At 46.2% G+C, this 13,789-nt stretch overlaps 1 protein-coding gene across 6 annotated transcripts in view; it reads right to left on the reverse strand.

The window, feature by feature from the left end:
- Nucleotides 1-710: 710 nt before the first annotated feature.
- The window catches only part of LOC136617363 (zinc finger protein 84-like), a 119,139-nt gene continuing 106,060 nt past the window's right edge, over nt 711-13,789 (reverse strand). For 5 of the 6 annotated variants that reach the window (XM_066594253.1, XM_066594252.1, XM_066594254.1 and 2 more), the window contains one exon: nt 711-3,490. In XM_066594253.1, the coding sequence (XP_066450350.1) occupies nt 2,253-3,490 (1,238 nt within the window). In that variant the 3' untranslated portion in view covers nt 711-2,252. Of the gene's footprint in view, nt 3,659-13,789 lie in introns of all 6 variants that reach the window. The other variant, XM_066594251.1, reaches the window with a different exon arrangement.

Raw genomic sequence — 13,789 nt, forward strand, 5'->3', positions numbered from 1 at the left:
CCACGACATGACAGACTTTATACATTTACATGCAGGCTTTGGGTTTTATTAAAAGTTAAACTCTCAAGCGCTGCAGCTGTGCAACACGCATACTGGAGATGACAGGACAGGTTTGCACAGTGCATCAATGTAAGACATACATATATGACATTTATGGAGGAGACCAAGATAAAGTACTGGGTCACTACAACATCACAGAGGGAATGCCCATGTGAACCCTTTACTGCAATCTACATTGATCATGGCACGTAACGGGGTTGTTCTCGCCAGTCCCCGCTGTGGCTGATAGCCGGCTCCTGACCGCAGATGGTGCAAGATCACTTCTGAGTCCGTGCAATTCACATGATACAAGTTCATTTCCTGTTGTGTTAAGTAGCCAGGATGCAAACGTATGTCCTGTGGTGTATAGGCATTAAAAGGTTAAACATTTACACCTCTCATCTGATTTTGGCAGCTCCATACAGTTTGAATGGATGGGTTGGTGGGTGCATGCTCATCAAACAGTCCGTTTATAGCCCCCCACCCCACCCCCTCTCACAGTATTTGTGGTGGAGAGGAAATAGGGGTCCCCACTACAGAGAATAGTGGAAGTTCCAGTGGTCAGACCCCACCGACGTAGCATTTATCATCTAGCCAGGGGACAGCCGAGACTTCATTAAAACACTATAAAACGATACTTGTGATGAGAAAGATCAAAAACACCAACAACATTTACTGCAATCCTTTATTTAAAGTCATTACAGATTGTGAGGACAGAATAAAGTGTATCGATCCCTACAGCGGCCAGGATCAGAGCTTGTTAGAGCATAGTCACACCTGTTAGTGGAGATGTCAGTGAATGGCTTCAGGCCAGCCGAGGTCATGCCATCCGCAGCGGGAGCCAGCAGTGACTGACAGCCTGCAACAGCGGGCATCGGTGAGAACACCAATACAAGCTATTAACCCCTTAGGCCCCATGCACACAGCACACACGGATTTTGCATGTGGATTTACACTGCATATTTGAATTAAAATTACATGTGGCTGATCGCGTATTCTTTGATGTGACTGTTTTTCCCGCACGGCTGTACGCGTTTGGACAGCGTTTCATCTCCGCGGAAAAAAACAAAGTCACATCCCATAGGTATCCACCAACAAATACGTGTCCATCCACAATGACCAATGCAGATGGCATAGGATAAAAACACTTCCATAGAGATCAGTGGAGCCAGTCATCGTGTAATCTGCGGTAAAATGGAGCATGCTGCGCTTTTAGATCCGCACCCATAAAACACAATGCAAATCCGCTTGTGTGCGTGGAGCACAGCAAGGCACAGTACTTTCCATGGCCAAGTAGTACAGCGGGTTTCAGGCGCGGTAGCCTATCGCGGATTCCGTGGTAACAATCCACCCGTGTGCTGGAGGCCTTACATGCCGTGGTATCGGCGCATCTGTAATGACCCCTACAATAAACTGAACAAACTTTTTTGCCTTCACGGCAAACACTACAAAAAGGAAAAGCAAAAAACTGCCTTATTTGTTCATTTAATATCTCCAAAAACATTATAAAAGTAGTCAAAAAAACTCTGTGTACCTTTTAAAATGGTCCCACTAAAAGCTCCAGCTCATCACACCCACAGAGTTGCGTCCATAGAAAATAAGAATGTTATGGAACTTTGAAAGCAGCGATGCAAAACATTTTTTCCAAACAAAGGGTTTCCTAGAGGTTGTTTTTGCCAGCAGGGGGCGCCAGGTATTCAAGACACAGAAAAATAACAGATTTGTGATTTAATTGCACCCCCTTTACCCACATATATCTGGTGAATGGAGATGAAAAATTGATATGCCTACATATGTTTAAAAAATAAAATAAAAAGAGCACATGGCTTCCTTTTGCCAACCTGTCTCTCTGGGTTGTCCACTATTATTGGTGGTTTACGAGAACGGTAATAAGAAGGCTCATGGGGACAATTCAGGGTCGCTGCTCTGGAAGTAAACCAGGATCTTCTCTTCTTCCATCCACAATACTTCTCCTCCATGGATCGCGCTCACAGGTCACCTCAGGTACATAGAATTTGGGTGATTTAGTCTCCAGACTGATTACACCCAAAAGTAATCACTCTTATTGACTATTTAATGTCTGTGAGAAACTGATGGGTTAAAAATTATGTATCATTTTACATTCCTAACCATCATCTGGTTTCTTCTGTGTAAGTTTTTTGATGAATTTCCATATTGGATTTCCTTGTAAACCATTTTCCACATCTAGAAGTTCAAAAGGACTTCTCTCCTGTGTGAATTCTCTGATGATTTCGAAGCTTGCATTTTGTAATAAACCCTCTCCCACATTCTGAACATGAATACGGCTTCTCTCCTGTGTGAATCTTCCCGTGTCTAACAAAATTTGATTTATCTGCAAAGCATTTCCCACATTGTAAACATGAGAATGACCTCTCTCCTGTGTGACCTCTCTCATGTCTAACGAGATCCGATTTATGTATAAAACATTTCCCACATTCCGAACATGAATGCGGCTTCTCTCCAGTGTGACTTCTCTGATGTCTAATGAGATCTGATTTATTTATAAAACATTTCCCACATTCTATACATGAATACGGCTTCTCTCCTGTGTGAATTCTCTCATGTCTAACAAGTTGTGATTTATTCGTAAAAGATTTTCCACATTCAGAACATGCAAATCGTTTCTCTCCTGTGTGACCTTTCTCATGTCTAACAAGATATGATTTCTTATTAAAACATTTCCCACATTCTGGACATGTATAAGGCTTCTCTCCTGTGTGAATTCTTTCATGTATAACAAGGTATCCTTTATCCATAAAACATATACCACATACTGAACATGTAAATGGTTTCTCTCCTGTGTGGAATCTGTCATGTTTAACCAGATCTGCTTTAGTAATGAAGCATTTCCCACATTCAGAGCATGAAAAGGGCTTTTCTCCAGTGTGACTTCTCTCATGTGCAACAAGATGGGATTTATTTATAAAACATTTCCCACATTCCGAACATACAAATGGTCTTTCTCCTGTGTGAATTCTCTCATGTGTAATAAGATTTGATTTACTTGCAAAACATTTTCCACATTCTGTACACGAATACGGCCTCTCTCCTGTGTGACTTCTCTGATGTATAGCAATATGTGATTTATTTGCAAAACATTTCCCACATTCTGAACATGAATACGGCTTCTCTCCTGTGTGACTTCTCTCATGTGCAAGAAGATGTGATTTATTTGCAAAATATTTTCCACATTCTGAACATGAATATGGATTCTTTCCTGCGTGAATTCTCTTGTGTGTAACAAGTTGCAATTTATTTTTAAATCCTTTCCCACATTCTGAACATGAATATGGCTTCACCCCGGTGTGACTTATTTTGTGTGTATGAAGACCTGAGCTTTTTGTAAACAGCTTCCCACATTCACCACATTGATACCTTTTCCCTCTGGTCTGACTGGCACTTGTGGTAACAACCTGTGATTGGTCAGAAGGTTCCTCATGATTAGGGGGATTATATGATGGATCTGTACTGTGAAGTCCTGGAGGTACATCGATGGTAATGAGGTTTTCTCCTGAAGGGTGCTGCACGATATCTTCATCTTCTACTTTATAATTGACTGATAACATGAAGTTTCCCTCAGAGGTCTCACTGGGATTTTCTGTCAATTAAAAATGGAATTAGTGATTATTTTTCCATAAATCCCAAATTAGAAAAATATTTCATATTTAAATGAGGGCAGAGGTATCAATGTAGCTCTTAAAGGACTATTTTGATTAGTTGACGTTTTTCAAGTTTCCATCCCTCCACTGTGTAGATAAAGAGGGATATATTGGTGGGGGTCTGACCACTGGGACCGCTACTTATCACCATTAATGTAATAACTTAAGATTTCCTCCACATACTTCATATTCTGGGTAATGCTGGGGATACAGTCGTGTTTGATGAATTAAGCTGCTCCATGTTTCCTGAGCACCAGAAATAGGGGTGGAGGAAACCCCTAAACTCAACATCAGTTGAATTAAGATATAACCCTCGTTTTTGGTATCATTTGGTAAATTATGTGCAAAAACACATTGGTCATCTTTCCCTAGGAGCTTCCTATAGGAAAATATGACTATGAGAAACCTGTCTGAAAACATGGGTGATCCTGCCTATGAACAGCCTGCTCAAGAGCACTGTTATGGTCGGTGTGGCTAAACTAGGCTTAAAAAGCATTACACCAGCCAAAGACCATTCTCAGAATCCAGAAGATTGCATCCAAACTCTGCAGACACTACAGCATCCATTCTCGCATGGGAACTTAGCCAGTCTATTGAAAAGTTTGGGGTTCTTTTATTCCCTTTTATGCCTTTTTTATCTTATCTTTTACATTTTTTATAAGTATTGCACCTCTTGTAGTAAAGCTTACACTTTTTATAAGGTCAGTCCTCGTTGCTCTATAAGAACTGACAGTCCCCGACAGAGTGATAAAGGGTTGTCCAAGTTATGTGAATGGAATCTTCACGGGTCCCCCACACTCCCTTCTCCAGGCTCCTTGTCGTCCCCTGTGGCTCTGGGTCTTCCTGCTGACATTATCTGTACAGGCTACAGTAAGCCTGAGGCAAGGACCATGCTCAGCAATAATCACCAAGAGCTGGTTGTAGCAGCAGGTTTACGGCACATCTCAACACAGCGGAAACCCAGAGCCACCAGCGTGGGACAAGCAAGGGGCAGAGAGGGGCAGGTAGCAGCTGCTTTACTTTACACCATAGGGAGCGTGTTAAGATGCCATTTACATCACTCGGACAACCCCTTAAACTTTCACTCCTACGGAAGCACAGCGATAGCCTATGTACATTGCTACTTTACTGAATCGTAGGCTTCTGGCTTGCCTTATGATAAAAGAGTCAGTACTGGCAGCAGGTACACTCTTTGTAAAAAAATACAAAACCCACACCCATCCAAACTCAGCAAATGATGAGAGTTGTGTGTGATTAGATGGACGGTCTGGTCACGTGAGGCCCTATAAGTGGTCCCCCCTTAGCTTGTAAAAAGGCTCTCAGAGGCTCCTTGTATTCTGTTGTACCACCTCTAGCTTGGATATAAAATGTGATATGGCTGGGCATGGAGGTTCTAGTACCCTGTTGGACCAACTCTAAATGTGGTTTCACCCTTGGCTTGAAAAAAGGCTTCAGAAGCTCCTTGTGTCCAGTGACCTCTTCTTCCGCTTGTGTAGAGCTTGTTGGCCACTAGATACCTCTACGACACAGAGAAGAGATTTCACCCCATTACAAGACTTGGAGGAGACACATTATTGGAATGTGAGAAGCTGGATAGTCGTATCAACAAAGTGTCCTCCACCGGCCATTCTGACCAGACTGTTAGGGGGTGTTGGGACAAGTGGATGGGGGCACACAAGGTGACCGGGCTCAGGATGCCCCCTACAGACCACCAGTAGAGAGAAGCATCTGACCAGACTGTTAGGAGGTGTTGGGACAAGTGGATGGGGGCACACAAGGTGACCGGGCTCAGGACGCCCCCTACAGACCACCAGTAGAGAGAAGCATCTGACCAGACTGTTAGGAGGTGTTGGGACAAGTGGATGGGGGCACACAAGGTGACCGGGCTCAGGACGCCCCCTACAGACCACCAGTAGAGAGGAGGGTCTGACCAGACTGTTAGGAGGTGTTGGGACAAGTGGATGGGGGCACACAAGGTGACCGGGCTCAGGACGCCCCCTACAGACCACCAGTAGAGAGAAGCATCTGACCAGACTGTTAGGAGGTGTTGGGACAAGTGGATGGGGGCACACAAGGTGACCGGGCTCAGGACGCCCCCTACAGACCACCAGTAGAGAGGAGGGTCTGACCAGACTGTTAGGAGGTGTTGGGACAAGTGGATGGGGGCACACAAGGTGACCGGGCTCAGGACGCCCCCTACAGACCACCAGTAGAGAGAAGCATCTGACCAGACTGTTAGGAGGTGTTGGGACAAGTGGATGGGGGCACACAAGGTGACCGGGCTCAGGACGCCCCCTACAGACCACCAGTAGAGAGGAGGGTCTGACCAGACTGTTAGGAGGTGTTGGGACAAGTGGATGGGGGCACACAAGGTGACCGGGCTCAGGACGCCCCCTACAGACCACCAGTAGAGAGAAGCATCTGACCAGACTGTTAGGAGGTGTTGGGACAAGTGGATGGGGGCACACAAGGTGACCAGGCTCAGGACGCCCCCTACAGACCACCAGTAGAGAGAACAGTAAAATATCAATATTTGCAGATGATACAAAATTATACAATATAATCAATGCAATGGAGGGCAATGTGCGGCTACAAACGGACCGAGATAAGCCGGGGGCTTGGGGGGGGGGGGGGGGGAGATGGTGAATGGAGGTCAATGTGGATAAATGTAAGGTTCTGCACATGGGTAGGAGAAACGGCTGTCACCAATATACACTAAATGGGGTACTGCTAGGGAAAAGACCTGGGGTACTAGTGGATTGTAGACTAAACTGGAGTAACCAATGCCACTCAGCTGCTGCAAAAGCTAATAAAGTCTTGGGGTGCAGTAAAAGAGGTATAGGGGTGAGGGACGAGAACATTATCCTTCCATTATATAAGGCACTTGTCAGGTCCCACATGGAATACTGCGTACAGTTCTGGTCACCGGGGCTCAGGAAAGATGTTACAGTACTGGAGGGGTACAAAGAAGGGCAACTAAACTAATACATGGAATGACGGGACTGGAATACCCAGAGAGGCTGTCCAAAACTGGGATTATTCACCCCGGAAAAAAGACGGCTAAGGGGCGACCAAATAACTGTATAAATCCATGAGGGGACAATACAAGGATCTCTGCCAGGATCTGTTTACACCCAGGACTGCGACGGTAACAAGAGGGCATCCGCTACGTCTAGAGGAAAGCAGGTTTCATCACCAACACAGAAGGGGGTTCTTTACTGTAAGAGCAGGAGGCTTAGAAAGCCAGATCCGCATATCTTGGAATGATATACCAGAGGGTATTCGTGTGTAGACTCAATGCTCAGGTAAAATCATGACTGAAAATATGCTGGGCCTTTATTCTCGATCAGCCAACCTCGTGTGGAGATATGACTGGAAATAGGGAATTATGATTTTTCAGAGTGCCTACAAACCCAACCTTCCCTTCTCTGTGTGACCTCAGAGGGATGCTTTAAAATGTGGGACCCACCAGCCCCAAAGGGTCCGCCCCTTGGAGGTCATGATACGTGAGGACTGCCCAGAAGTAACCCTGCGAGACTCTACGCAAAAGAATGCTAACACCCGAACTTTAATCCCTGTTATTTTACGGCCTGTGATACCATATGTACGTCTCTTACTGATTAACCTCGAACATTGGTTTTGTATTTTTCTGTAACGAAGCGCTGCTCCTTTTAATAATTAAACTTTACATTAATTAGTGAACCTCGTCCGTCTTAACACAAAACCGTATCTCTAAAGATATACCTGTGGCTAATTTACATTTGGGTCCAATGACCATGAACACTGGTGGTGGCAGCATGTGTATTGTGTGAGCATTGTAGAGTTCTGGAGTGCACTGGAACGGCCAGGTGGATCATTTGAGCTTTCGCTTTGCATGCGTGCAGGAGCCTGGGAAAGCTGTGTACAAATCAGCTGGTGTTCTAATGACTTCAAGCTTGCAATCTCAGCTATATTAGGCACAGGGCTAGGTGGATTGCTGTAGAGTTCTGGCAGAAGGTGATGGTTGCTTGTCCAGTTGACATGCAGAGTCTCAGAAAGTTGGGTACCAGTCACTCCACAATCTAAGCCTTCCCCTCACCATGTGACAACAACTATTCCGGAATCTTACAGAAATTGCTCTGGAGCCTTGATGGACTCTGAGGTCTGCTTGGGTACTTTACCCTGTTGGAAGGTCCAGGGACGAACGAGCTTTAGCTCCTTTAAAGACGACAATTTTTCCTCAGATCTCCTGATACGATATGGAATGAATCCTGAGCTCTACACGCTGCAGATTTCCAGCTCCAAAGCATCACTGACCGCCGTGATTCCCTGCATCACCCACCGGCGCCATGCTTCACTGCATCACCCACCGGCGCCATGCTTCACTGCATCACCCACCGGCGCCATGCTTCACTGCATCACCCACCGGCGCCATGCTTCACTGCATCACCCACCGGCACCATGCTTCACTGCATCACCCACCGGCACCATGCTTCACTGCATCACCCACCGGCACCATGCTTCACTGCATCACCCACCGCCAATATACTTCACTGAAGGCAGGGGGTCTTATCAGTATCTGCTTCATTCTTCCTCCTCCAGACGTACAGCTGATCTAGAGGCCCAAAAGTTCCAAGTTTGTTTAATCTCTCCACAGAAACGAATCCCAAAACCATCAGATGCTCCCAGGTGTAGAGCCGACAACAGGGTCTGGCAGTGGGTTGTCCCCAGGTGTAGAGCCGACAATGGGGTCTGGCGGTGGGATGTGCCCGGGTGTAGAGCCGACAATGGGGTCTGGCATGTCCCCAGGTGTAGTGCTGACAACAGGGTCTGGTGGGGGGATGTCCTCAGGTGTAGAGCCAACAACGGGGTCTGGCAGTGGGATGTCCTCAGGTGTAGAGCCAACAACGGGGTCTGGCGGTGGGATGTCCTCAGGTGTAGAGCCAACAACGGGGTCTGGCGGTGGGATGTCCCCGGGTGTAGAGCCGACAACAGGGTCTGGTGGTGGGTTGTCCCCAGGTGTAGAGCCAACAACGGGGTCTGGCGGTGGGATGTCCCCAGGTGTAGAGCCGACAACGGGGCCTTGCGGTGGGATGTCCTCAGGTGTAGAGCCGACAACGGGGTCTGAGGTGGGTTGTCCCCAGGTGTAGAGCCGACAAAGGGGTCTGAGGTGGGTTGTCCCCAGGTGTAGAGCCGACAAAGGGGTCTGAGGATGGGATGTCCCCGGGTGTAGAGCCGACAAAGGAGTCTGGTGGTGGGATGTCCCCAGGTGTAGAGCTGACAATGGGGTCTGGTGGGGGGATGCAACCAGGTGTAGAGCTGACAACGGGGTCTGGTGGGGGGATATCACCAATCAATCAGTATGGACATTGCAGCTTTTGGACCTTCCAGAGACCACCACTGTTGGCCATGTTAATAGGAGATGGAAGCCATCCTGTGTGTGCGGTACCGCCACGTTCAGGGAGACCTCGTAAACTGACAGAACGTGGACAACGAAGGCTTGTGAAGACATCACACACATCTTCTGCCCTCACTCAGGAGGTATCACAGGACATTGGGACATCCACTAATACCTGAACCATCTGTAGGAAAGCGGCCACAGAGGATGACTGCAGTCATTAAGGCTGAAGGCAGCCAACACCAGATCGAATAATGAAAATGCAATAAAATGTTATCACCCTCTATGTGCGGCCATACTACTTTCAATATAGTGTATATGCCTTTAAGCATACTGGAGGCAAATTTTTTGTGGTTTTGGGTCAGTAAAGGTGCACATTTTGGGGTTCAGGCATGCAGACTTTTGACATTAAGCATGTGACCTACTGTACAGAAACCTCAGTGCTTGCCACCATGTTGTTACAGGTCTTTTGTAGTTACTCAGAGGTTAACCACCTGCCTTCATAGGAATCTGGTGGCAGCTGGCGATAGCGACCTCTTTTTGCCATATCCTGGTAGTGCAGCCAGTGTTCCTTTAAATTTGAACTTGCAAACATCTTCCAGCTGTATCTATAGGATCATCAGCGCCTCTGTCTCTTTTTGCCTTTTTTCCATGTTTGTACAAGTCAATGGCCTCTTCCCAAATTTTGGACCACTCTACTGACTGACAAATTTCTAACATGCAATCAGACATCATTCACCAAAGTTGTAGCCAGTCCTGCTCTTGGATGTGTTTTATCTCAAGGACACCTGATGTAATTAATGAAGACTTTGATTAGTTGCATCAGGTGTGCTTAAGACAACACCTGTTTTTGAAATGTGGGCTTCTATGAAATATGCAATTCAGGGGATGTGGGGGTAATTCAGAGACTGCATCAATAGGAAATGTGGCATTTTGTGGTGAATTTGGAAAAACCGCTTGTTATACCAGTTGTACTGAGCTAGCTAAATTGGTCTTGGTTGTTTTTTGAGCAAACAGCTGAAAGTTTGTAAATTTGGAAAATAACCTTGATTTGTAATTGGGAGGGGGGGGGGGGATAACTTTGATTTCAACTATTTAAGTAGCATAATAAAGCCTCTGTGAGGAGAGAGATCTGCATGTTACTGAGTAGACAGATGCTGCTCCAGTTGTGCCTACAGCTTGTGGTCTCACCCACGTGTCCGGCTGAGAAGAAACATTGGGATTGGCAATCTAATCATGGCCATCCTCTAGCTTTAACCCCTTAATTACAAAGTCTTGACATGTTCTTGATAGTCATTCACGCCCCTCGGTGACCCTACAGGCGAGCTTCCTCCATGTTTTTCGGTTTTGCATCTTTCAGGGACAGGATCAGGCAATTCATAGTATTTTTAATTGTAGTGCCTACAATAGAGCGAAGTCTTGTGTGTCGCCTGTTTCTGGGGCAATATACTGCTTTTTACTCAATAGCAGAGAATGATCCCCACCTCAGTTCATACATATTAATACTCAGCTGTTCTGGCAGGGGCCCGTGTGTTGTGATCGCTGTGATTCCTACATTTAAGGCTGTTCCCTCTCTGTGACTCATACGTTACAATGGATGATGACCCTTGTTCACAGCTATTCCCCTTGGGGTGGATTGTGCTGGATTCTCATCTGTATAATGGCTATTATCTGTTGCCTCTCTTTTCAGCTGACTGGTATCCGACGCCTACATATACGACGGACTGAACTGCCAGGAGCCTGATATTTTTTTCCCTAGCTCCCCTTTTCCCCCACCGACGCGTTTCTGCAACTAAATTTCTAAAGTTGTTTCCTCAGGATAGAGTTTTTAGCAGTACCCCTTCCGGCCGTGATAGATCAGAGATGGTAAGTAGAGTGAATACGTGAGCTTATATATCCATATCCCCGCCTACCCTTCGCTGGGGGATTGTCCCTTCTGCTCCAATAAGCGTCCGATATTCATCCGCACCCCTCAGCCGAGATATCACAATGTTGTGCGATAACGCACATGCGCACTGGAGTCCATGGCTGGAGACGCATCACCTGATGACGTAGGAGCGATGCGTGTCCATGGCAACCAAGGGCAGCGTTGCCATGAAGCTGCTGGCAGCGGCTGACATGGTTAAACGGACAGTACAGGACATACATTACCTGGCCCGGGTGATAATTATATGCCAATCAGTCATGCCTCTGAGACTGGGTGGAAAAGCTTGAAAAAGGAAAGTAATGGTGTCAGGATGTGCTGCTGGGATCTGTTGTACAATGTACTTCTAGCAGCACAGCCGCACAGGTGGTGAATTAATAGAGCTAGCCGGGTGTGGTGATCACCTGCTAGCCAATCCCCTGGTTCTGTGCTCACATACAAACCAAGCTCTGGGTCAGTGTCTGGCTGGGTCCCAGGGTGAGCAGTCATGTTACTTCTGTAACTTATCAGGTATGTCCAACTTGTTCCCACTCTGAACTGTGTTTGCATGTAGGTCAGTTGTGTTTCTCTGCTTCCCCAAGATGGTTTGGACACCTGCAGTCGCTGTCTGTGTTATATGCAGATCCCTTTACAGGTGCGGCTTCCAAACGTCTTCTGTCTCACTCTGTGTGTCAGTTGGTGGTCCCTGACACAATTCCCTATGTCAGCTCAGTTGGTTGTCTGTCTATCCCCCTGTATGAGGACACTTGGACTTGCTGTGAGTTTCATCTGTGCACATGTTAGTTGTGGGTGGAGTCTGTGGGGTTGCATTATATGTTGTAGTCTGCTGTAAGCCTGTGTCTGAAAGCAGGTATCCTGTTGTCTGTCCTGTACAGCTTGCTGTGTAATCTGTGCTCTATCCTGTTCCTGATGCACCTTGCGGTGTGATCTGTGTCTGGTGCTGCTGGACTCCTGGTTAGTGTAGGGACTAGCGGTATAACCAGGAGCCATGAAGTTGGCCCGCTAGCTTCCATATTTTGTACAAAATGTCAACTCATACCTGGTATTTATATTCAGCTTATCATCTGTTACTAGTGTTTGCATTCTAGCTGCTGTATGCTGTGTTCTCTGCTCCATAGGTCCTGCTCTGTCTGTCATGTGGCATGTATCCTGTCCTGGTGCATGGTTCCTAGGATCAACTAGGGCCAAGATCCGAATACCGCTGGACCGCCCTTTATTGGGGCAATGTGCCTGCTTAGGTAGGGCCATGTCATCCTCCCTGTAGAACAAGGCTAGTTGCCCAAAACTCTGTGTGTATCCATCTCTTTGGTCACGATCGTGTGGGTCCCGTGCTTGCTTTGCCCACACGCTTGTTACATAATGCACCCCCCAGTTACAAATGAGTTGTAGGAGCAGATTGTTATATAACCTCAAATGGGTACCTCTCTGGTTTAGATAGAACTCTACCATTCATAATCCTCCATTATGGGGGATGGAGCTATATAGAGCTTCTACGTCTAAACTAGCTAGCTTTGTGTCTGGTGATAAAGATAAGCCTTCGAGCCGTTTGAGAACATCAGTAGTATCTCTCGTCTAGGCGGGTAGTGCCTCAATGAAAGGTCTCAAAATGAGGTCCAAGTATTTACTAATCCCTTGGGGCAGACCCTCAATCCCTGATACTATGGGTCTACCTCTCAATGGTGACAAACGTTTGTGCACCTTAGGTAGCCCACAGAACATTGAAATTCGAGAGGTATGAGGGTATAGATACAGGAACTCCTCATCCCCTATCAAACAATTATCCTTAGCTGATGACAATAGATCTTAAATCTTGTGTTTATTAATTAAATATATTCTTACATTTACCAAATATTTGGAAAAATTGGTCATTTCAAACTTGGATTCTCTTCTGTTTCTAAGTGAACTAGTTCTGCCGCCGGTAATAACAATTACTTGGGGCTCCTTTATTGGCCCCATTTTTAGGCATCCTATTCTTTTTCGGGATGTTGGACGGCTTATTAATTCAGCAGCAATTTGTCAGATTTTATAGAAAGTTTAAAAACCGATATTTTTAGTGATCAGTTGGGTTCTGAAGTTCTGAAGGCCCTAGAGCTTAGACATCTCCATAAATCGCACACTTAAAGGCTGCATTGAGGAAGCTTGGGGATTCAAACATTCCTGTGTCCCTTATTCCTAATTTTAATGGATTTTTCTGTACCACATGAGGAGGTGACAGAGAATAAACCTCAGCCGTCAGGCCTGCAGGTCTGCAGTTTTCAGACATATCCCCCATGTGGTCGTAGTGCGCAGCATGACTCAGATATGAAGGAGCACCTGGTGGATTTCGGTTCTCCCCTTTACTAGAACTTTATTTTCAGGGCATTTCAGATTTACCGGCCACAAGGTGCAAAAACATAAGAAATTCTCCCAAAAGACCCCATTTTGGAAACTACACCCCTCAAAGAATTCATCTATGTCTCCAGGATTCAAATTGGGGAAACATTATTTTAATAAGGATTATTGGTGAAGGTCCTAGCCTGAGATGAATTATATTTTTGGAATCGGGCGGGCCAGCTGAATAAAACACATCTAAGGGGTACGGGCCCCAGATCACCCCAGCCTGCGTATCCGCATACCTTGTAATAACTTATTTGATATCGCTGAGTAGATAAAATCATGACTGGAAATGTGCCGGGCCTACATTCCCGATTGGAGGTTCTCCTGTGGAGATATGGCTGAAATGGGGAATTATCGTTTTTGACAAGTACATACACATTTACCGCACCCTTC

This window comes from Eleutherodactylus coqui, chromosome 1 (genome assembly GCF_035609145.1).
Source record: "Eleutherodactylus coqui strain aEleCoq1 chromosome 1, aEleCoq1.hap1, whole genome shotgun sequence".
NCBI classification, from domain to species: domain Eukaryota; kingdom Metazoa; phylum Chordata; class Amphibia; order Anura; family Eleutherodactylidae; genus Eleutherodactylus; species Eleutherodactylus coqui.